Source organism: Aptenodytes patagonicus, chromosome 8 (genome assembly GCF_965638725.1).
Source record: "Aptenodytes patagonicus chromosome 8, bAptPat1.pri.cur, whole genome shotgun sequence".
Taxonomy (NCBI): domain Eukaryota; kingdom Metazoa; phylum Chordata; class Aves; order Sphenisciformes; family Spheniscidae; genus Aptenodytes; species Aptenodytes patagonicus.
This window is the reverse complement of record NC_134956.1, coordinates 19,426,975-19,452,792: the sequence shown is the minus strand read 5'-3', so window position 1 is coordinate 19,452,792 and position 25,818 is coordinate 19,426,975. Positions and strand designations below refer to the sequence as shown.

General features: G+C 42.5%; 1 protein-coding gene across 5 annotated transcripts in view; it reads right to left on the bottom strand.

Annotated features, from left to right (window-relative positions):
- The window catches only part of MITF (melanocyte inducing transcription factor), a 111,821-nt gene that overhangs the window by 46,660 nt on the left and 39,343 nt on the right, over positions 1-25,818 (bottom strand). For 4 of the 5 annotated variants that reach the window (XM_076346634.1, XM_076346635.1, XM_076346636.1 and 1 more), the window contains exon 2: positions 4,268-4,514. In XM_076346634.1, coding sequence (XP_076202749.1) covers positions 4,268-4,514 — 247 coding nt within the window. Of the gene's footprint in view, positions 1-4,267; positions 4,515-11,117; positions 11,175-25,818 lie in introns of those variants that run through there. The other variant, XM_076346639.1, reaches the window with a different exon arrangement.

The following is a 25,818-nucleotide window of genomic DNA, read 5'->3' as shown; positions in this document are numbered from 1 at the left end:
GCTTTGTAGGAAAGGGGGCTGGGAGCAGGCGAGGGGGGGCACAAGACACGAAAAGCAGAAGCCAGCAACTGTATCACATCAGCAGGAGATGCTCCCTAAATAAGTGTCAACAGACAGCTGCTAGGACTACAGAAGAAAAGCTAATTCCGTCATACCAAGCAGGAAGAGAGTAACAAATGAAGTCCAAGACAGCTACGGGGAAGCTGAGTAACAGACCAGCTTCACTACAAACCAAGAGCGTATTCTCTCAATTTCTAATAGCCAAGGATTTCACCACCTGTAACAAATTTAACTCCACAAGATATGGGATTAATAGCAGTAATATTTTGCGAATGGATGACTGAGGAGCAAAAGGACTAACCTATCATCAGGTCTCAGTGACTACAGGCAGGGACCTGATGCACGACCTCCTCAAGTCCTGGGCTAACCCTGCTTACAGAAATGCAGCAACCAGTTCCCAGAGATCAGCTCTGGAGTACTAAAGTTGAGATCTGCAGCAGTGCTTCTGTTCCAACAGATAAGGACTCCTACCAGACAAGAGAGTAACTGCAATCAACGACGACAACAAAAAGAACAGCTTCTTAATACCAATTAAGTATACAGAACTAAAATACACTGGTATGGAAGAAGCTACTCCATAATACAACCCACTGAAGACGTCTTACGATGAATTCTTTGAAAGAAGTTAACTCTTAAATAAAAATACAAACTTACTTTGTACCTCAGGAACGGATCCTGATCCAACATTGACAGGGCTTAGAACCACTCCAACGATCAACATTTTAAGTTATATGCTCCTATTTCCAAGGCAGAGCAAGAAGTTGAACTGCAGCAGAAGCAACCAACCTCTTGTGACATCTCTCTGTAGCATTTGTCCTCAACTACCAACAGGAGATGGATGAGAAGGTGCTTAAAGATAAACCAGATTGTATGTCTGTGAAGCTAACATCAGCTCCGCAGAAGGATAACTGAAAAAACAAATCTTCCTTTTGCTGTTAGATTCAAAGAGATACTGTTTCAAATGCATTAGAGCTACTCCTAGGCCATCTCTTAATTAGGCTGCACAAAGCAACACAAAAATTAATTCCAACAAGTCATTTCCTACCTTGCCAAGCTACATTACTTGGCAGAGAAGTGATGCAATAAGAAGTCATTACTCAAGAAAATTAAATTCTATTTATTCATATGGCCTTGAACATAGCACATTCAGTAATTTGGAGATTCCTATGCAATGTGACATAGATTTGTATGTATTTCTCTTTCTTTTTGTATTGTTTCTAAATGAACATCCTAAACATCTTGAAAACAAATATAAAATGCAAGCTCAGTAACGCCTTTGGCTTCTTTTTAAACTAGTCATTCCAAACTACCATCCTCAGACATGCAAGTATTATTCTCCTCCTCGCAGTGTGAGATATGGGAGAAAGGGCAAGTCACGCAATATAAATAAAAACACAAAACATTGACAAATTCAATAGGTTTGGAGTGGGGTTTTCTGATGCTAAGTTCCAAAACAAACAAAAACCCCAACAAAACCAGCTACTACATTTGGTTTTATTTGCTCGTGAAGTAATATTCTAAGAGATCTCTCAAAGAAAGTTGCCTTGCAAATTGACATTTCTGAAAGTGTAAAAATCCCCTTTTTGTCTATCTCATTCTTTAAGGTCACTAAATCCAGACCATTTGGATAATAAAGTTACCAACTTAGTTCCCTATTTATCTAATTAAAACTTCTGTACAGCTCATATGGAAAATTTGTCTACAGCTAAAGAACAACTGAAGTATAAAAAGCAGCTGCAGGGAAATGATGTCACTCGTACAGCGTTACTGCAGGCAGAGCTGGCTGTCAGCATATTGGCACCAGGAAGATCCTCATTTATTGTTAATCTCATCTTTTGAGCCAAATAACCTATTTAAAAAACCAAAACAAAATTATATGGATCTTTCAGTGAAATCCTACTCTCACTGAAGCATCAGTGGTAAATTTGCAGCAAGATCATGACTTCAAGCCTGGTATTTTGTACAGAACTGGTCCACTTTTATCAGCAAGGATATAAGGATGATTCTTTAGCTGCTTTCACCCACCAAAAACACAGGCTGCACAACTATGCAAAGCAGTTTCTGTTCTCTCATGCACAAAGAGAGATTAAGAGGACCTCATTTTGCTAATTTTGACTGTTACTTATGTAAATGCGAGTGATGAGAAGACAGGCATCGTTTTGTTCCAGTAGGTAGCTCACATATACACAGCCATCACCTTCAATGCACAATTCTGTCACCAAAAGGCACTTGTGGCCAGGTACTACTTTCAATTCACAAGCCAGTTAAGCATACATTCTCAATTTTTTGCTCTACAGGGTCATGCACGCTGCCGTTTGGGCCAAAGGTGACTGCAGAGGAGATGCCCTCCCTCTTTCCAGGAGACTCTCCTCCATCAGGAGGGAGCGGGGAACAGATACTTCTTTTGCAGTCCCGGAGGACAAGGATTCAGGTTCAAGTCCTTCACCTGAAGTTCCCTAGCAATGCTCCAGCAGGTACAGATCTGCATGCAAATCCTATGACAAGCCAGTTCCTAGCAGCCCTATTTGTAATAAGCGAGCATCACCTCTTGGCTGCAGTGTCTTCTGTAGTTTGTCCTTCAGAAATAAAGGGCTGCCTCCCCTCCTCTCTCATATAAAGAGGCAATTGTAAAACGAACAATATAGGCAACTGCTAATGCTTCAAGACGTTGCACTCCTTTGCTAACGGTAAAATATGATCAGAAAATAAACACTTTCCTACAGCTTTTCAGAGCGGTTTAAAAAAAACCCTAGAATTCACATCATAACATATTAGGATGAAAGGATGTAAAAATCTAACATATGCTTATTTAACTAAGTGCATTACAAAAAAAACCCCACCCTATTTCATAGCACCTACACATCTGCTGGATCTGCATTATAACTATGGTGTCATAACCTGGAAACAAGTTTAACAAATTTTTATACACAAACATTGTGCGTAATGCACAAACGTTAGACAAAATAGTTCTTCCCAGTCAATTTCAGACTCCTTACTATATGCACATACGCTCAAAAGTTTATCATATTTAATTTTTAATGGAAATGTATAAGTAAAAAAAATTTTTTCCCCCTCAAAATTCAACTGTCACCTTTTTGCTCCTAGATCGTAGACCATACTTGAGTATGACTCTAGCGCCCCAATAAAGTATTAGCTTTGGCACTGTCAACACAATACCATAATGCAGATTCAATAAGTAAGAGCACCCTACCTTTCCTCCATAAACCCGTCACACGGAGTGCCTCGAAATCCTGAGCCTACAAGTCTATTTTAAAACTAAATCTTTGAATACGTTTCATTGACATATAACAGCGATGAGCAAACTACAAGCATATTGTAACCAAGCTCAAATAACTTATCTGGTAAGAACACACTTGCTGATTGAAAGCGGTTACTAAACATCAGACATAAAAAGATTTAGCAATAATGCAGAGCAAATAGAGAGGCTCTTCAAAACTAATCAAAATTTTATTTTCATGAAATAATGTCAGCAAATTTCTCCAAACGTTTCGCATTCTTTTACTCACACATTTCACATTGCTTTACTCTACTTGGACTTACCCTGTGCATGAAATTATCTCTTTTCTCATAGCTGCTCACGTTTTTCCCTCAAGTAATTAGCAAGCTACATCCCCTTTGACAGAGGGATACTAACAAGCTCCTACAGTTTCCAGTAGGACAAGGAATCCAAAGCTACTAATAGCAAACAAGTCATTTAAGCAAAAAAAGGATTACGAAGGCTCGTTGCAAGAGGCTGGAAACTCACCCGTATTTCAGATTAAGGCTTTCTGAAGAGCTCTTTTGTAATGAATTTTGACTCCATTTTACAAAAATTTCATTGTTTTCTTTTAAAAAACAAAATATTGATTTGAAAATCTATTAATCATTTCTTCTTTTTGAAAATAACTAAGTACTAGAAAGACGGAGAAGTGTTTTCCAAAGGGAAAATGACGGAAACATTAGTTTTGTAACAAAACCTCCCTCCCGAGATCTCAAAGTTTAAAGAAAACAAAAGTCACACAAACTTTTCAAGAAAGGTTTCCCATTCTTCGCTACCAGGACACCAAAATAAGCTGCAAATCAAGCCAGAGCACAGCTTATTTGCAAAATTTCATTGCCAAAAAACCCTATAACCATGTCCCTGTTAAACAAAGGGCGTTTAGATGAGCGAGAGCTCCTAAACAGAAAAGCAGAGACACTGGCGTACCTTGAGGACCTCCATGGGTACCTGGGTGGCAGGGGGCAGGCTGGTGGGGACGCTGACGTTGATGGCAGGTGTCTGGCTGACGGGTACTCGCTGCTGCATGAACTGGGCTGCTTGCTGCTTCTGCTGCTGCTCCCGACGCTCCTGCTCCTGCATCTGCTCACGCATGAGCTGCTGTCGTAGCAGGATTCGTGAGGTCATGCTGGAGGAGCTTAAGGGAGGCTTGGAAGCGCCAGGATGCTCGGAATTGCTGTGGGAAGACCAGAGAGAGACGGCTCAGCTTCCACAAGTGGGATCACGGCTCCAGCGGTCAGAGCTTGCAGAATGACACCGGAACGTGGGGTGGGATGGGTGAGGATACGCTGCACCACGCGAGGAGGAATTCGCAGCCGACCTACTTCAGGTACTCAGCAGCCACATTAGGCTGCCTTAACTTGACTACAGCTAACCATTTCCAAACGCCAATATCCAGCTGTAAAGAGCTATTTGCTGTTTCAATTATTACAGCAAGCATCCACGAGAAAAACAAATGCTTTTATAGATAGCAGCAGGCACTCATATTCCTTTTTTAAAAAAGTAATAAAGGGCTGTATCAAGTCTAATGATAGGTATAGATAATAATCCAGGTCTAATGATCTAGCTCAAAAATAAACAGATAAAATAAATCTACCTCTCCCATGAAAGCACAACATAACAAAGTTCAGTTATTTTCTGCAAAATACTACCTCGGGGTTGGACTTGCTGGTGGTGACACTCTTCATAGCTAGAAACCAGACCCCAAAAAAACCAAACCCAACTCCCACTTCAGACCTAACAGCATCTTCCGAGCGCAGTGAGATGCAAGAACAGGCAGAATAAACAACAACGGCTTTATTCAGTCCCACTTTATAAAGCCTATCAGGCTGGCCCTGAGCTAGCACACTGCACTGCTTCACCACCTAAGAACTATTTCTAAGCCCTTGGCAAGCAGAGCTTCCTACCAGACAGCATGGGACAAACCATGGGACTTTACTACGGACTGCAGGGATACAAAATGATGGGTTGCTTCAGAAGGTTAGCCCTCAGAACTAAAATCCATTTATAAGACATTTCTGTAGCATAAGGCAGAACAATTAGGGTACGTAAACACCAAGCTGCACATCCTTCAAGGGAAGGATGTTGGAAGTGGGTAAGAATACATGACTCCATATAAGAAAGAGCTACAGTGCATATAATTCAGGATATTTGGTTTCTGATTCTGACTGCTGCAGCTGATTGCCGTCAGCCCATGGAAGGAAAGGGCTCATTAGTCTATCATGATGCAGGGCCGTGCCTGGGGAAGCCAGCAGTAACCCTCCCACCCTAGGAGACTGCTCCTGCAAACCCCACCTCTGGCTCCAGTGTTTAGGTGCTACCTGCAGGATGCTGACGGGACAGCTTGCAAAGGGGTCCAGGAGCCAGCATTCCTTCCAGGTCTCCCCTGGAGGCTGCGGGCACCAAAAGCTTGTGCTTGGCCAACCGGAGGCAGCGCTGCTAGAAGTTTTCTGGCTTTGTTTAGGACTGATGTTGAAAACAGTTCAGAGTAGAAACGAAAAAGGAGAACCCACACTTACTCCCCCGAGAGATCAAACTCTGCTTTTCCAGAGCACACATTTTGGGGGCAGGGAGGGAGGGGACCATCTTGCTATTTAAGACCTGTCAGGTTGAAACATTCACAGAGACACTGATCCTTTTGATAAAACAAGAGAAAACCTTTGTGGTGAAACTAATGCAGCTGTGGAATAATCGCACTAATTAGCTGCTCAAGACAAGTCATTGACTGTGATACTTGTAAAAAACACCACCCTTTCAATTAAGGGTGAAGCAATTCTCACATCTAAACCCAGCAGTGTGTTTCCTGGCTGCACATCTGAACCACTCGCACCATTTCCAAACCAAGGACATGCTTTATTTCCATCACCAAGGTAGTTATAGAGACAGTGGTCTCCCAATTTTTTTTGATCACGCACTGCTACCAGGAAAAAAAATGTTTGAGCATGCACCCCAATATATGTATGTTTTTATTATTAATTAATTACATGTATTACTGAAGCGCTAATATTTTCTTCCTGCCCACCAATAATACTGCACACCCCACTTTGGAGACCACTGTAATAGATGAGAAAAAAGAGGCACTCAAATGCTGCTTTTAAGGAAGGATTCATTCTCCTCATGTTGAGGAAAAGCTTATTTTGTATCGCACTAAGAAGGATTCTCCTTCGTGTGCTACAGGCATTTTTTATAGATACCTAATGCTGCAAAATTGCTAACCTAGCAGTTCCTCCCACCTTCTTTCATTTTGAACTGTTTCTCCGCCTACCAAAGCCAAGTGTGCTGAAAACCATCTCAGAACCACCTTCCCATATACTAAAGTTTGGGGGAATGCGAAGGAGAAGGAAGGAGAAATTATTTCCACGGCACTTCAAAGAGCCCCTGCCAGGGAACCTCATCTTGCTCACGCAGTTACTGTACCTGCTCACACCAGCAACTCAACAACTGTCCTTACAGCTTCCTGCAGGCGATTCAGGGGTCTACTGTTGATAAAAAGTGGTCAACAAAAGCTTCAAATATTGTGTCTTTAAAAGAAACAATAATCCCAGAAAATGGTGTTCCGTCAAATTCTTCCCCAAAGGACAGAAACTCTTCTAGGTTTTATTTCTTTTGTAATTCTGCTCAATATTCTAGTTATTCACTGGAAAAAATGGCTTAGATGTAATTAGGTAGGTACTGCAAGGTTGGGCAATGTACTTTTTAAACAAGTATCAAAAGAAGAGCAGACACCAGCAAGGGGAAGAAGAGTCTGATCTTATCCACACCCAGAACATCAGATTTTGGTGGCCAGATTAGGGGGAAGAAAGAGCTTGAGGGGAGATTACTGACTGTCTTGTTCATCCTCATTTCAAAGGAGAAGCCAGAAACCAGCATAGCTACAACAGAGCCGCGAGCTCAGCAGACACATCGTTCTCTGATTTGTGCACGTTATAATTTTACGCAGTATAGAGGCGCACAAGCCCTGGACGCAGGCAGCGCCGGCAGCAACGTGCTGCCAGACCGCAGCTACTGCTGTCAACGCATTTGAGTTCAAATAATGCTTTTATCTGGGATAAAAGCTGCTGCACAACACCTGCCTGCCTGACCAGATGCTCCTGTCACAAGCACTGCGAAGGAAAACTGGACAAACACAGGACCTGCCATGCAGATTTCCCGTTCTTCATCCCCTGGGGGCTGTAAAGCTGCTCCCGCGGGCAGGGCAGTCTCACCACACCAGCACTCTCTCCACTCACCAGGAGTGGCACTGATCAAATGTGGAAAACTGTTTGAAACTTTGGTATCTCATCCTCTAAGCCTGTCCTATGCACAACACGGACCGTCCTCCCGCCTAGCTTCCCCTCCCCACTGCGTCTGCTCCTCTTCTCAACTGCAGGACGCTCTGCGCAAAGCTCCGAGGTGGAATGGAAGATGGTTTGGGTTTCATCACCATATACCCTCCGGAGAGCAAACAGGAAAAGGTTTGTCAGAAACTCAGTTTTCCAATCAAAAAAGCAATTAAAAACTTGTTATGTCAAAGGCTTCATCAAGAGTGTTTTGCAAATTCATATTTTTAAAGCTTCTTGACCTTTACGTGCTGCTGCACAGGCAGATCTTCTCCCATGATCGAGCACGGTGCCATGTGCTGCAGTACGACCCAGAACCTGGACACGTGGATTCAAAACTCTCATACATGAACTGATTCACCCCTGGATTATGTAGAGTTGCTAACAGAGCCCACACACTCACACAACTGATACACGATGCGATTTAGATACTTCCTGCAAACACGGTTTATGGATACCATTTAATTGCAATAAATGAAACCGACTCATCCTTTTAATTGACATATGATTAAACCAGTTATCCATTAGCAGTCTAGTAAATATAGTGTAATACAGACTGAGAGTTATTAGTTATGAGTGTCATGTGCCAATCCAATTAATCATGAAGTGATAACATTTTATTAAATAAGTTTAAATTACATATCTTTTGCACAGATGCCTGGGAAATGTTAGTTACTGCATACATAAGTTATAATGCAGATGGCCGTTGCATAATAAAAGGCAACTGACCAGATTAAAATCAAGTTTGATTTTGTTGCCATCAACTCAAGAGATTACAGAGCCCATACCTTTCAGAGCCTAATCTACCTTCCCAGATGTGTACTGATTATTTTATCTCTGCCTCCTTGGGCAAAAAGACAAACTGGTCTTTTGTTGGTCGGTTTTGTTTTCAGATTCTTATAAATTGATCAAACAAGTTCTCTGGTTCACACGCATTATTTATATGAGTTGTCTGGTTTACAAACATTATTTTGCATTAGCTATGTATTCGCTAAGAAACTTCTCCGGAGATTTTGAACTGGAAAAAATTATTTATTGAACTCAGCTTTGCTTTTTAATTACTGTTTTAGAATTTATTAATTTTTTTTAAAGGAAAAAGAAAAGCCTCCAATGTAAGGTTTCTCAGACAAATTACAAAAGTTAAAAAACAGACCAACTCCTCAAACGCAAAGCTTCCTCAAACAGAGATGAACAAGAATCAAATCAAATGCATTAAAAAAAAAAAAAAAAAAGAGCTTTCAAAACCACTTGCTCTGGGCAGGATCATCTACCCTGCTCTAAGCAGAGAAATGGCACACAAGAGGGAGGCTGTTGCTCTCCTCCGTGCATGCCAACTGTTTGTTAATGGGTTAGTCCACAGAGAAATCAGCCAAGAAAAGCAGATTTAGCACCTCAAGAAATCCACTGAGCTGCACCAGATCTCAGAGGTTAGAGGTGAGAAATAACATGGGATTTAAATGCTTTGTGTTTCATGTCTTACCCTTATCCCATTCATAATTATTTATAGAGAAAAGAAAGGCATCCACATTTGAAGTATCTGACATTAGCATAAAACTATCTTGATCTTTAAAGCAAGCAGATGAGAGGTTGCCAATGTTACAACTCAAATACTTGGCCTGACCTCCAGAAGACATTACCAGAAGACACCACCGCACAGCTCCCCTTCCAACACCCCTCCTGTTCAATGACCACTAGTTTTTCCTCAAAACTGAAGTTTATTTGTCCAGATTCTGTTTTCAGTCTCTCTACCAAGCAGTAAAACCTCAAGAAACTTTTTGTTGCCAGTACTATATATGTGGCTGAAGCAACAACACTTCTAGCAGCATCTAACCTGCCAGCCAGCATCGCTGCTTGCACAGAGAGGGGTGACAGAAAATGGAAGGATACCAAAAGAAAAAAAAAAATAAATGCAAGAGGGAGACAAGATTACCCCCCAAAAACCCAAACCCCAAAACAAAAAAAACCCACAAATAACAAAAAAGCCCCCTATACAATCTCTTCTCCCCTATCTTCAGCTAAAGCAAGGGATTCTAAGTACAAGAAAACTACTAGGGCATTTTCCCTGGAGCACTTTGTACTTCATTCCTAAAATTTAATAATTGATTGTGGGTTACAGCGATGCTCAACTCACCACGCCAACTGGCTGGCGCTGCTTGAAGTATCAATGTTAAAAAAACCCAACAGTTGGCACCCTTGTACGTCCTTTCTTGCCAAGGACAGAGCAATTACATAAACGGTGTGGAGACCTTTATCAGCCTGTATAATAAAGCAAGGACTATGTTTCAGGCCTCCATATGAAAGGTCTCCATGTTTGAAGGTTACATGTTTAAAGAGAGACGCTGCCTGCTGTTACATTTGCTCTATCAAGGTAAACATTTTTCTGTCCTTCAGAGCTTTCTTATCCTGACCTGCACCAGCTTAGAGCTGCTCTCCTGCAGCAGTGCCACTTACCCTACCCCGCGGGCTGCACCCGTAGAACAACCCGCAACCCAACGGGCGTCCATCCATCTACCCGAATGCATTGTGTGTACCTGGTCGGCAGGGGGAAGGAGGAAAAAAAAAAAAAGACAAAAAACCCTCAAACATCCACCATGCAGATCTACTACCCAGGAGTTAAGGGTTGAATTACAAATCGAATTAATTCAGTGGCTACACTTGTCTTAAAAAAAAAAAAACAACACAAACAACCCAACCACTAACAAAAAACCACACAAACAAAACACTTAAAAAAATTCTTAGCTGAGGATTAAATTAAGTAGTGTGCACCATTTAGTAGTTTTCCATTTTTCTTCCTGTCTTTAAAACACACCTTCACAAGCTGCTGAACATAATGCTTTCTGAACTTAATGAAAACCTCTCTCATGACCCAGGAGCACTCAGTAAATAATTATTAAGCTCTGGAGGTGGCTTTTGCATGAGTGTTGACTTAATAAAATGCGGTAAGTTGATCTGCTTGAATGCCCATTTACTTGGGGACACAGCTTGCAGTATAGCTTGGAAAGCTTGATCACCACCAGATTAAGGAACAAGGTAAAACTAAAGAGGTTCAATCTAGAAGCTGCAAAGGTCACGTTTTACAATCCTTTACTACCTTTCCTGTTAAAAGGAAGATTAATAATTGCAAGCTGAGCATATCCTCAAAGACTTCTATATAATAATCGCTATAACGCACCTTTACGCCTAAACTGAACCTCCATTAGCCCAAATGTGTGTCTGACATGACGTTTCAGAAGGAGATATATATATGTATATATATTTATAATTTTTTTTAAACATGGAGTATTTCGTAAGTCTTCCCCTTCCGAAAGTCACCATCATTATCTCAGCTCCTGTAGCTCTGCAGAAGACAGTGGCCAGCTCCCAAACATGGTATTTTTAACTCCCAGAACACAACCTCCATCACAACAAATCAATCACACAATCTGCTCACGGTGCTGTCGCTCCGGGAAAGTGCCACTTACAGACAGAAGCTGGGAGCAGGGCATGAGCGTCTGAACTCTAACAGCTTCCATCTTCCCCCCCCCCGCCTTGTGTCCAAGGGCTTTTGCTGAGCACCCTCGGGTGAAAGTCAAGCGGTGTCCCGGCTGGCTGTGTCTCTAGGGGTGGCTCCAGATAAGGACCTGGCAACTCCAATCCCCACGGAGCAGCAACACAGGCAGCGGTGCCCGGCGCCTGCCGGCACTGCAGACCTGTGCAATCCAGCACCTACCGAGGAGAAAAGAAGGGGGGGGGGGTTGAGGCAGCCACACACAAGGTCTTCAGATATCACGAAAGGACTCCTAAAACAGCCCAGAAGTTCAGAGTCAGCATCTCGCTACATCTTGCCTCACCTGCATGAGCGTATTGCACAAACTCCTGATGGACACAGCCCGGAGCAAAGCGTGGGTCTGCAGCAAGCACAGATAAATGCCCGGCACTACCACAGGGCTGAGCGTGATCCTCAGACCCGCGCCCAGGCAGCTGTACCACCCTCGCCGTCCCGCGGACAGACAACCCGCTGCAGGTCTGGGAGAAACAGAAGACACGGGCTGGCATTGAAAGCACTTCTCCCATTCATTAATTAAAAGGGGTGTGATCAGGCCATTAATGCCATCAGAGGAGTGGATAAGGGCTGTCTGTAACGGCACAGTTTTCTCACGATCTTTATCGCCAGAAAGACGAAGGGAAAGGGTGGGTGCAAGACAAATTTGTTTCCTGGGACATAACTCCTTCACATTCAAGGTTAACCTAGGTGAATCTCCACCTAGGAGCCACTGGAGGTGCATCTCACAAGAGCTAGACGTGCATCTGTAACGGTACGAAGACTCGATGTGATGGTGTACACACTGTTTCCCTAGTTTCACCTCCGCTCAAAACAGGCTGAATCCCTCAGGCAGAAAAGGAGCAGGCAGGTGAAGACACCTACACACACAAATACCTCAAGCTCCCAAAAATGTTCTATGAAGAGTTAAAGGAATTTAAAATGTAGCTGACTGCATTACTCAATAGTGGTTTGGTGCTCTTCCTCAAACTTTCAAAGCCATCACAAACTTAGAGAAGATACTACAAAAAAAAGAAAGAAAAAAAAAAGGCATGAGGTGGATTTGTCTTTCACTTGAAAGCCTGACCAGTCACCTTGTCAAAGGCTTTTTGAACCATTTTTCAGACACCACATCTATGGGTACTTCCCTCTCTAAAGAGCTCTACACATATCTGCAAAACAAAAAGCCAGATAGCTAAAACAACCAAGAGGTGATAAAAGAAAAATCGAGGAGATAACACTCCATTAACAACCTCTGTAGTTCTTGATTTTGTAATATAGAATTTACCTTCTTTTATCTGGGTAAATAGAGAAGATAACACTGTCGCTGAGAGGGAAGATGACGTATGATCACCGCACTTTTTGATACTTTGCAACAACGTAGTGCCCAGATCTGACTCCACATCACCTTTCCATCATATCTTGGTTTGGAAATTATCTATCACTTACAGTCAGATGGCAAGTTTATTCACAGAGGCAGCCCTGCAGCAAACAAGACTGGACCGTGTTGTGCTCACAACTGGTACCCGTCATCCACACGCTCAGAGCCCCTCCCAGCCAAAAAGCCACTGCGCTCCTCCAGGCTTACAGTGACCCAGCAATTCCCAGCCTAAACCCTTCCGCTCATCCGAGGTTTTCTGCTTACTGAACTCCACTGTTACAGCACTATTCAAAGCTTTCCAAAGACGACGAGGCAGCTCAAAGCCTCATCTGGCGCAGATGACATCCTCGCTCTGGTATGCTGAGCAAACAGGATCTTAAGGAGCAGAAGGGAAAGTGTTTATGGAAGATTTGCTTTAAACGACTAAGAATCCTAAACAGTCATCATGAAAACCACAAAGTGAATTCGGTGCTCGGTATGTGATGGGTCTGTGTTATCAGCATGTAGGACTTGCTCATTACAGTGAATACTATGTGCAAGGGCAACAGACAACCCTTAACACCTTACTGCAACAACTCTAACATTAAAATAATCTTGGATGGATATTATGCAAACCTTCACTTCAATCTCTAGCCACAGCTCTAGCTGTTCATTACAGGACCTGATCAGATCAGGGAGTGTCTTTCAGCAACTTCACAGTCTGGAGAGTTGCTTTGTTAGAAAGAAGAAACCAATTCCTCAGCATCCACACCGTTTAAACAAACTTCAGTTTTGGAGTCCTCAAGCATTGCTCATATTTCTTCTACATTTTTGGCTATTTGTGGAAGAGTTATTGGGGCAAAGAAGATTGTTTTACTGTGCAGGCTGAACAACTTGGGGGGAAAAAAAGCCTTTACTCAGCAACAAGTTACTTTACCTACCATTTGCGTATTTACACTGCAATTGCGATCTGCAATTGCAGGACAGACGTACCAGTCTTGCTGCCTTGTGTATTCACAGCACAGACAGGAAGGTGGGATAAGCTCCAGATGTCCACCTAAGAAAGCATTAGTGATGTTTACAAACTTGCTAATTGAGGCCAAGAGAAATGACAGTCATTCACTGGAGGAATTGCCCAACTGCAGACAACTACAGAAGAGATGGCCTTCAGTTCCTTGCTTAGGCCATTCAATGCGACCTACAACATTCCTGGCATGGGGTAATCCCAAACCAAGGCTCCTGGAGAAAGCAAACGCCAGCAGTCCATCAGGTAGCGCTACTACACTACCACGGGATCCAGCAGCATCCTCAGTACAGCCACATCCAGCAATAAGGTCCCTCTGTCCCCAGGTACCTCTCCGAAATCCCAACCGCTCCCAGTTCAGGGATTTCCCAAGACGGGTGTGGTTTCTGTGTGCTTACAACCTTCGGGTGTACGCTGTGGGTCATGTCAGAAGACCTCAGGGTCTGCTCTGCAGCTGGCACAGGATGGCTGGGGTAGGTCAGTGCAAGTTTGATTAGAGGATCTCTTCACCCGTCATCCAACAGCTGTAAACTCTATTTTAAGTTCATGACATCTATATGAACTGCAGTCTTTCAAAGAAATATTTAGTATTGATTTAAAGGCTGGAGTACTGGGTAATTGGCATCTCCAGGGACTGTTCTGGCAATTCCCCCTCCACCCCCGTAAAAAAAAAATCTGCACCTTGTTTCTAGCCAGAAACTGTTTATGAACACCAGGGAAAGGGAAAGAGGAAAATAATTACTTAAACTTAGGGTCACATGTAAATAAAAGAAATAACAAATCAAAAACATGATACAGAATGAAGTCTCATTCAAAATAAGAACATGCAAGCAACATTTATACTTTCTGATTTCAAAGCGTCAAAATATATACAAAAAGATCCTCCTCAATCTATTCATAAGTCCTAACAACTCAAATACAGCCCTGCTTAAATTCATTTTGCCATCACCCTTCTGTCCCACATCTGTCTGATGTTGCTTCTAAAAAGCATAAGCTCTTCTCAAAAGAAGAGACGTCAGGAAAAATCCTCAGAAACAACTTTATGTAACCAAATAAATTCTTAAAAATTAATACAGCCGCTGCAGTTCTAGAAAAAGCCTATTTTGAAGTAAAACTATTCAGCATGCACCATGTTTTGCACTGTTTCATGACAACTGAGACATGCTGTCTACGTAACTTGCTGCACGAATACCACTTCATACTTTTCAAAATACATTACAGCTATTGGTTTATTGGGGGGGGGGGGGGGGGGGGAGGGGGAGAATGGACACAACCAAAAAGCAGCCAACTCAAAAATATTTACAAGCCTTTTTGTTAGACCCTCTTAATCTCTTCTGCACTGCCAGAAGCATAGCACTTGAATAGCTATTTCTGTTCAAAGCTATATTTGTTGTGGAACTACTGCAAACTCCTGAATCATGTAAATAGAGGCAAGAGCCAAAAAAATGTTTCACTGGACTTGAAGTTCACATCTGCCTTAGTTACTAGGGGGGGGAAGAAAAAAAAAATATATAAAAGCAGGCGCTTAGTTTATAACCAGTAAATCCTGCAAAGACTACAGTTAATCATGAATTCTCGCAACAGGGTTTTGTTTAAGCTGGTTTATTTAGCATGCGTGACCTTGGCAAAGTACCTGCGGGAGCACCCACCATTACTGTGGAGCAGCAATTCACACCTTCTGTTATTTTAGGCTACAGCAGACGACTAGACAGTGCTACATTACTCAACCAGGTTTATAAACTTGCAGCAAAGTCACCTGGAAATGATGTACAGTTCCAGACTTGCTGGAGCCCAGCAGCCAACAGTATTGCTGTCCCTAAAAAGCCGTATTATAACAACTCTCAGCCTGGATTTGGTAGCAGCTGCACGTTTCTGCAAAACAAATGCTTGGCAAACGTGCTGCTGGGAACAAAATGACCCTCCCGTTTCTTTAGCTTCTCGGTTGAGAAGGGTTAGCACTAGAAACCATCTCCTCACCTCGACCTACCACTTTGGATGCAAACTTCACCTTCTCTTCACTCACCTTCTGCTATTCCTCCTGATCCTCCTCCAGCAGGAAGAATCCCCAACATTCCCAGTATGCTGGAAACTATGAAAAGCCCCAAAACACCAACAAAAACCCATTGCAGGTGCTTGATCCCAACTTCCCACAGATTTCAAAGAGCTACTACTGCAGGCAGGGACAAATTCTACCAAGTGGTCTTGGGCACTGAACTGTAGAAGAGGTATTACAGGTACGAGGACAAGCAGCATATTTTTGGATGAGAATGGGACATCGTAGGTGGATTAAGGAAAAACAAAGAATGTTTCCCTCATTATCCACAAAAAAAATCTGGATTAAATCGTAGTGGCCTGTTTTTGCCATACAACCATTGGCTGAATTCAGAAATTTAGTAGCTGCCTGATATTGAGTGGCCAATGTGTCTAATACACTGAAAATATTTTTCCCATCCCTTTCGAGAAGCTGCTGCATCTGCAATGGGTTTTCCAAGTATTCAGGAGGAAAAAAAAATAGAAAAAATTATCTATTTTTAGCAGCCTCCAGAACAAACAAGATGATGTTATTCTTGTTTTGTTTTTAAAAGCAGGTAATAAAATGTCTTGTCCATTTATATGTGCATTATCTACCACTTACTGTAGTTTAAGATTGCACAAATCAGTCAGAGAGAATCAAAAGATACTTTATCTTAAAAGTGTTAACCTTATATATCGTTAAACTTCTGTGTCCCTTCTCTTCGCAGAGCTATAACCTGGCTATACAATTCCTAATCTTAATAGAAGGACATATATTTGGTTTTGCCTAGAATTGACATCATAGACTACTTAAAGTTGTATTAAAGCCAGTATTAACCTCTACATGCTCCCGGGTACAGAAAATGAGCATTACTTGTCAGAATGCCAATATTATTCAATTAACACAGTCAAAGTGTTTGCAATCCTATTCACAAGTTATCAAAAAAAAAAAAAAAAAAAAACCGAACAAAAAACCACCGCAACACAAAAAACACAAACCCCATGCCTGGACTAGGGAAAGCCATCTTCTGCAGGATTTCTTCTTATTTTGCTAGCTCCTAGACATCTCCCTTTATACACTAGATGGAGCTTTGTCCCCTGCTTCCCCAGCCTGCTGGCTGGCACTGCACCGCGTTAGGGATCAAAAAGGGTAAAGAGGCGAAGGGTGAAACGCCGACCTCACCCCGGATAAACAGGGTGCACACAACTGCTTCAGGAATGGCACGGTACCAAGCGAGTATCTGGGCTCCCACCGTACCCTCCCTGGTCCTGCTCGCCTCCCGCCCCCAATTAATCTCTCATTCGAGCACTGTTTTGTCATTTTCAAAGAATCAAAGATTTCAACAACTCCAAATCCCAAATCATGTTGCAACTTCTGCCAGCCCTTACTATGGCCATGAGGCACTGCCTTGAGTTCACACCACACTAAAATTACCTTGATTTTTCTCCCCTTAAAGAGGGACAGCACTTAAGCTTATTACCAGATCACACACCTGAATTGCTCGCTGGCTTTCCTGGATACCCTCTTTATATTCCCACTTATTTTCTTTCACCATAAGCTCTTCAATCTCCTCTCTAGTAACTTGAAACATCTGTACCTAATGCCTCTGCTAAGGCTCCAGACTTGGATCCGTTGACACTTCTGCGAAACAACTCACTGATCAGAGGAAAATTCCCCTTGACTTGTAGCTGCTGGATTTGGTCTGTATTGTTTCAGAACACAGTTCAGGAGAAACAGCTCATCCTTCTGGTGAGCTGCCACAACTCCATTAGGATCTTTCAAAGCACAACAGGATATGGTCCATCATCAGTATTTTTATGACAAAATTAAACTCAATGGGACAGAGAGGAGCCCAGGGGAATGAGTCACTCCTAATGTCACAAGTGGCCAGCACTGCAACACAAGTGTAAAAAGCGGCAGCCTCAGGCTGTATCAGGTAAGGTAATACCAGAGAGGATAGAGAAGCACTAGCGTCAGTAGTACAAGAGATCTGTGTAAGACCTTGTGGGCAAGGGCTCCTGCCTGGGCACCTCTGCTCAAGAACACGGAGCTGAAATTGGAGTGACAAGAGAAACAAGAGCCCACTTTACAGTGGGAAGCTAAAGAAAAGTTTGGCATTTTAATCTCTCAAAATGGAGGTTGACAGGGATGAGTGTTGCTGTCTATAAATACAGCAGATAAACAAACACCCAGGAGAGAACAACGCTGGCATTTCACCAAGTGATATAAACCAGCTATGAACAAGATTAGTTTGGTACCAACAGTCTCATTCTGAGAAATCCAGTCCCAAAACAGTTTCCAACTGGAGGACTGGCGAAGGAACAACTCGCTTCTATTCAGATAAAGACTCGTTGCCTAATCAAAGTAGGTCACTGTGGAAAGAAGCAGCCAGTAACGAATTACAGGCGAAGATGCCCTCCAGCCAAAGGCTCCAACGGGACAGATGCAGGACAAAGCAAACTCTTCGGCAGAGCATATAGATCTGAAGTAGCACTGGAACATAGTAGTGCACAAAACAGGAGCCGTTGCCTTCACATACATCAGCATGGCCAAATGCAATCCTTCTGGAAGGTGAGCACACTAGCTTGAACAGGCTTCTCAGCAGGTCCCACCAAAACAAAGACGCTTCTCTAAAGCTACCAGCCCGTCCGGACCCTAATGAAACATTCCTCATATCATCTGGCACGCTGGGTCAGCTGGAAAGCGAGTGTCAGAAGTCATTGTGCTGCAGTTTCTTGGAAGTCCTCTCTCCCCCACCTTGGAGGACACCATTGCCCGTGTCCTCTCCTTTGTTAGCCCAGCTGAGTGAGCCAGAGTTCAGAAGTGTTGAACTGAAGCAGTAAATAACACCTAAAAAACGCGACCTCTCCTTTCTAACTGATTTAGAAATACCTCGAGTGCCCATGTCACCACTTTGCAAGTAAGTGACTACAGTTTAACTGACTCCACCTTGTGTGTCTGGCTGCTACACTATTCCCCACATTCCTGCACTGAACCATGCAGAGAGCAGAGGGGTCCAGTGCTTCCTTAATTTGGGGCAGCCACACGTTCAAATGGAATAAATCAATGGGTAAGACTAATTTCAAGTACTAACATTAGGAAAAGGTCTGAAAATAGGCTCCAAATAAAGATCATTTTTGTAATGCAAAAGTTCCTCCAAGTCAGTATTTCTTAAATAGGCAAAAACTCCCATCAAGCGGTACAAGTAACTGACATAATAGCGCAAAAAGAAAGCTAGAGTTAGAAAACTGTGGGAGCAGGTGATGAAAAGGAGAAGCTGTTATTCATTCACACCAGAACGATCAGCCTCGGTCCCTATTTTCTTTCCATTGACCACACCACGTTATTCAGTTTAACTGGCCCACAGAGTCAGCATCAAGAAGTTTTGCCTAAATCAAATGTTCCAAGTTTTGAGCAAAAATATTTGCTTCTTTATTCAGTTGAGGAACAAAATAAAAATAGGAAAATAAATAAAAGGCACACCTACCATACTTTCTTCTCCTAGAAGGCCTCCCCTGGTTTCCAGGCAATGCCTTCCTGACCAGCCCCAGGGTACCTCTAGCAGTCCACACTGGACAGCCAAAACCGGTCAGTCAATTTAATTATTTTTTCAGGTCAACATGTTTATAACATGAATATAACTTACAGCAGACTTTGATAGAGGAAGAAAACTCACAGTCCCTTCCAGGCAGTTTGCTTTGCAAGGAGAACTAAGCCAATTTACCTTCAAAAGTCTTAACACCACACGTTCATTTGCCCACCACTTTCTGCCATCCTGGAAAGCTGGAGCTCTCATGCTTTAAACTACCAGGCCATAGGGGCTAACCTATACAAGTTCACCTGCCCTCCCTCTCCCAATCAAAAACTGATAACCCACAGATTAGCGGTCCCCCCCAACACAAACATGAAAACAAGAAATACCTACTACAAAAAGAGACAACTTAAAGTAGACAGAAGGCACACAGAGAAAGAGATTTAATCCAGAGCAGATTTAAGAGGGACACCATTCAAAGACAAGACAGCAGCTGAAGGGTCCAACAGCCACACATCATCTGACAAAGATGCCATCACCCGTCATGACTTTCAACACAAGGATTTTGAGCAGAGCCTCTTAGGGGACTTACGTGGGGACACACAGCCTGGGCAGTAAAGACAGGACTTCAAACCACATCTCTAAGTCCCAATATCATCCATCCTCTGCAGCCAACAGCCATGTGTCTTTCATTAGCCTACCTAGCATTGACAAGCAACACAAGACATAACTGAAGGTGAACCTGCCAGGCTCTTGCAACACCTACTCACAAGTTTAGCAGAGAACCACCCTTTCAGTCCCTTACACCACCGTAAAAAACCCAAACCCTTTGCATCCCGTTACTGTTCAACATCGTGGACTTGCCATCCAAAATTTCCACTGAAGTTCAAAAGTGGAGCAGAGTGAAAACACCTTCACTGGCCATGTTATTTCCAGCCTGGGAAAAAGAGAACTTCGGCCTCTGGTGCCCTTTTAATGCAGTCTAATTTATTCTGAAAAAAGTAATAATTAAGTACACAAAACCAAAGCATGCAACCTGAAAAACATCCTCCTGTCTGGCAGAGCAAGCACTTTCTAAAGACACTTACATTAGCTCATGCTGCTAAAATTGTTTTTTAAAAATAATTGGGGGAAAGCAGAGACGATCTACAAAATACACAACAATGTTAAGCTGAAAATGTTACATAGAAAAATAAAGCAGATCAAATGCATTAATATGTTCTAATTATTAAGTCCATATACAAGTTGTTTGAAACTTAAGTCTTTAATATTTCAATGCTTACATACAAGTTTTTAAAAATCCAACAAGTGTTTAGTACTACTAAAAAGCCAGCAATTAAATCTTTCCAGAATGGGATTCAAAAATTCCCTGAAACAAGAGCAAAAAAAGCCCTAGGCAAAAAAAAAAAAAAAAAAAAAAAAAAAAAAAAATCAAATTTCACCACCCATCCCACGACACGCCTCTGCAGAACCAGCACCAGGTAAATTGGGGATTGCAAAATGAGCCAGAATAATGCAGTTCCCAGGCCAAAGAGGCTTGGTTTTCAAACGGGTCCAAGACCTTGGTACCAGTGGCCTGGAAAAGGATTGCAGATGAAACGTTAGCAAGTGCCAGCAAGGGAGGCACCTTGATACCAGTGGTCTTACAAGCAATAAAACCGTGTTACTGTTACTACTTCAGGTAAGTTGTATCCTTCCTTGTTTAAGGAAAACCTCAATATACTGCCATAAAAAAGGTTATTAAAAGGCTACTGCGACTCCAGCGAATGCAGAAGATCGTAGTTTGAGAGGGTGAAAAGCCCTCTCCGTGCCCACGTGGAAGTAACAGACTGAAGTTGGTAGGAACGGTCCGATTCACCTCTAGACGACCATGGCACTTCCAACACAGCCTAAGGAAAATAAGCTGAGAGTAGTGTCCTCAAAACGAAACCAAGCCACAAAAATCCCCAAACCACTCACTAAACCATGGCAACTCCTAATGTATTACTGTAAGGACATATTACTACAGGGATAACTCATGGATAAGACCCATTTTCCAACAGCGTTCTCCTGTGCTGATGCGCTCCCCCCTGAAGAAAAAGGTACACCCCAAACCTTGGGGTAACCGGTACGTAGGGACCATGCTCCAGAAAACCTGAAGAAGTCAGTTTTGTTTGAAATTGGCCAGTTATGTTCTAGATTTAGCTGCAGCAGCTTAAAAACCTGGTTTCTAACTGATTTATCGTTTTCTCACTGCATTATTCAACAGCGGCATCATTTTATCAACTGTCCAAGTACTACCCTCCGAGAAGCAATATCCAAGAGCTTTTCTGTAATAAAGTTTTCCATCATAACTAGAGCAGTAAAACAAAAATTGATATTGGCAGAAAACTGCTAAAGTTTTCTATACCAAAGTCCATCTTTATAATTTTTCATTTGAGATTAAATGCCATGTAATTCTTTGGAATGAATAAATCAAATATGCAAATACAAGGTGGGACCCACCCTGCATGCATTTTTGTGTTGGTTAACATTTCACAGGCGTAAAAATTTAAACAGTGAACTTCAAGCCAGAATTGCCAAATCATATACTACCCTCACTCCAATTAAAAAGGTGAATATAACTATTTCCAGTGTGGTTGGGAACCTACAGAAGCATGGAAAGAAGACAAGGAAATTAAAAAAAAACCAAAGTACCTACAGAAAATAGATTTAAAACTGCATTTCTGCATAGCAATAAAACAACATGCTGCTTGGAAACATCCTTCCATTCCTATGTAACATAATGGTGGTATGAATTACTGCCAAAGTAAACTGCAAAAATTTGTTTGCCACGGAGGAAAACCAAGCAAACTGAAGCTCTATGCGCAGAATCCCGTTTCAAGAACGTGAAGGTTTCTTTGTTCCCTTTAGTGCCAGGTCATTTCAAATTTTTATGTCTACATATTTTATTGTGCTTGCAAAACCTTTATTAAAAAAAAAAAAAGGAAGATTACAAATTAAAAACACCCACTCCTACAAATCAAAAGAGCCCTGCTAAACGTCCTGTGTAAATATATCACCAAGTGAAACATTTTTCCTATTCTATCAGTCTACTCCCAAAAGCTTGGCATTTGAAAGCAAAATATTATTTCAAGTAGCAAAGAGAGAAGGTATGCTTTTTGAAAAAATGTTTGTATAAAATCCAGGAAAAAGATATATTTACAATTTTAATAAAAGTGAAACACAAATTACTTAATCTGTACTCTTAAATGGGAGTTTCTGACCATTAACAATTGCAAATACAGATAAGACCTTTTATTCAATTATCACGCTAAATTTCAAGTTTCTGTAAGCAGCCCGATAAAGCAGCCCAATTATTCCTCCCTTGCCTATCTGTTATCTAAAAACCAGAGACAGTATCATTTCAGACACTAGAAGAACACTTGGAACTTTCTACACGGTGGCTCAGCCGCCCCAACAGATCTTTATGCAGAAACACGAGTTCTCCTTCTCCATCCTTGCTTTCCATTTAGGTCTTCTGCGTTTCCATGGTTTTAAGTCCCTATCTTCAGTCCACAGACATCTAAGCAAACAGCAATTTCTGAAAGTTACTTCAGAAAGTTTGTTACTTACTCAAGATATTTCTCACAGTACTTGTCCTAGTAGCCTCAGGATTTAAACTCAAATTGCAAGGTCAGACTCTTAACTACTACAGGACTGGGGAGAAAAAGAGGCTAGTTTTAATGAGATTATTAGACAGCAAACTTTCACTAAGCATTTAATTACAACATTAAATTCAAGCATACATTCAGCGCATCATAGCCAAATTTAGCTGGGACATGGTCCCAAACCCAAGGAAATCAATAGGAGTATTTCATCCTTACTTCCCACGGACTAATGGTCTGTTGGCACAGACAGCATTTGACTACAGCATTTTCAGCTGGAAACTCGTCTGCTCTTACTGCATCTGAGGAAGCTGCACCGGAACAGTAATCGCAAGGCAGCGTCGACCCCACCGCATACAGCATCAGTTCTGCAGTCCACAGTGTTTGCAACAGAGCGAACCATGAACCAGCTGGCTGAACATTAAAGCACACACAAAGGTCTTGTGCATGCTTGTTAGACTGTTTCATAGAAGAAAAAGAAACGAGCAAGGAAACATTTACCACCCTGCGTGGGTTTGGGTTTTTTGTTGTTGGAAGTCAGATAATGTCTTAATTTAATTCCTACCTGGGCCAGGAGGGGAAGGGGCACAAAAAAAAAAAAATAATCCTGCAACACTGCTTGTTCTCCAACTCCTGCAAGCCAGCTGCAGGAGCTGACGTGCAAACGCAACCCTGTGCTGGCACCAGAAGTGACAATTGCTCTGTACAACTCTGCTGCAGCTTAGAGGAAAAAAAAAAAGGACCGAGAACTTACCCAGGGGATTCATTCTTTCTCTTTTCGATCCAGCAAGGCAAGAGCTCACCGGGAACTGTGCTCCTGATGGCCACAAAACCAAGACTAGACAGAAAGGTCTTAGTAAGCACCGGCTTCCAGAAACTGCACTTCCACTCCTACCATCCACCTCCTAACCCCGCCGCTGCATTTGTGGCTGCCTTTGTTAGAATACTTCTGCAAATGAAAACAGATGAGTAACTATTGCTGCTTTAGCAAACTCCCAAGCCCATGGTCACTAATAATAGCTTTGTTCCTTTTATTACTAAACAAAACAAAACAAAAAAGTTTAAATGCTTGTATAAAATGCACATTGCTGAATGTTTTCTTTCATTGATCCAGTGCCGTTTCCCATACGAGCTTAGGCCCAGGTCTCTCGAACAATTTATGTGGATCAACACAATGCGGAGCAATCTCAGGGTTGCTGAAGGGGTATCCCTCGCAAAAAAAATAAAAATAATCAGGTTTTGTGCTCCTTCACTTTAGCTATTAAGAGTTCAATTTAAAAAGAAAAAAAAAAAATATCTGAACAGAGACATTCCCACTTTTTGCACAAACTTAAACCCAAATGCAGATCTGAGCTCTCTGGTATGCGACATCCCGGACCTTATGAATTCAGAAAGGCAAAGGTGCTTTGGCAGGCTGAGCTCCCAGCTCCCCACCAGCACACCGGCACGCCGCCACCAGCTCCGACTCCGCTCCAGGAGCAAACAGGCGGGACGGGAGGGAAAGGGCAGAGTGCGGGGAAGAGAAAGTGGAGAAGGGCAACACGAGAGGAAGAAAATGGAGAGGGTATGAAGCCATTGCTGTGAAATGACAGCGGGAGAATGATGACAAGAAAGCCTTCCCTTGCACAACCGCCAAACTGGTTCACCTCTGGTAAGGGGGGGGAAAAACAAACAAACAAACCAACCACCCCAACCACAAAAAATACTTTTGTTAAAAAAAATTCTGATTTTTCTCCTTAGAATCAAATCAATTACAGGAACTCCTAAAAGCAACAAAAATAACTGCCTTGCAAATCACCCCTTTTTATCAGAAAGTTTGCCATGCTTCTACCTGACGGAGCCTTACGCTACACACCCCCTTGGCACAGGATCTGCTATAACCTCCTACTCCTCCCACCGCCCAGGCTCGCACCCGTGGCCGAGCAGAGGCCGTGCCTCTCAGCTTCCCTGGCCTGGCGTGCAGGTTTTCACGCCGATCTTGGATGGAACTGTAGCACCGCCAAGCCCAGGGCCTCCGTTAGCCTGCACGATGTTCCTAGGAAACAAGTCAGAGCCGCTGGGCTTTGGCCACCCATGCTGGAAGGTGAGTAGACATCAAGGGGGGGGGGGGGGGGGGGGGGGGAAGAGATATTGAATGTTTAAAAGTCAGGCCACAGCGTTTTCATACTGTTAACAACCTGAAGCTTCCAGTGCTTTTTAACTTATTAATTTATATTATTAGGTTGATTGTTGCTGAATAATCCCAAGCACCGCATGGCGAGTGTTTTTTTTCCACAGGAAGTAACCAAGCCAGAAGCAGCGCAAGCATCCTCTTGTTCTTGTGCGAGCCTTTTTTTCTTTTTTTTTTCAAGCTTATTTGAACAATGGCACCATGAAACAGCTTACAATAATGACTGTTACAAAATAGGAAGCTGAATTATTAGGCAAGCTTTGTCTGCGTAACTCAATCAGCCTAGGGAGGATATGACAGGCACGACAAAGACAAAGGACTGGACTCGGTGACCCCAGGCATCTCTTTCAGGACTCGGTTTCTGCAGCTGAGTTACTTAAGAGCTGAAGTTTGCTTTTGCTCATTTATGAGATGCACCATTCCGATAACTGTGACAGCAAAGCACACGTGCTTCCCAAAAAAGCGGATCACCAAGCATGCATGCAGAAAGCAAACATTTTGGAGAGGTTGTAATGAGAACTTTACCTGAAAATAAGTTTCAAAATGGAAAAGCAAAGTTTTATATTTAATCTTTTTCGTGTACAAGAGGTACACGCAGCAGGACAGGTAAATCGTGAGTTAGTCTTTAAGCAAATAGCCAAGCACAGCTTTTGCAAACCAACAAAAAATAACTGTTAAAAGCGGTCTTTAAGTAGCACCGACACTATTTTGGTTGCAAGGTTCAAAGGCACAGAATTTCTACAAGCCTGCTGAGAGCATCACTGGGACCAGCTCTGGGGTGATACACTTTGGACTAGATGACCAGTAACCAAAGGCAGACACCCGCCACCCAGTCATCACAATAACCCTACTGAAACTATGAAAATCAGGTCTAAGTGCTCGTCTGAGCAATACTTCTGTAGATAACAGCAACACA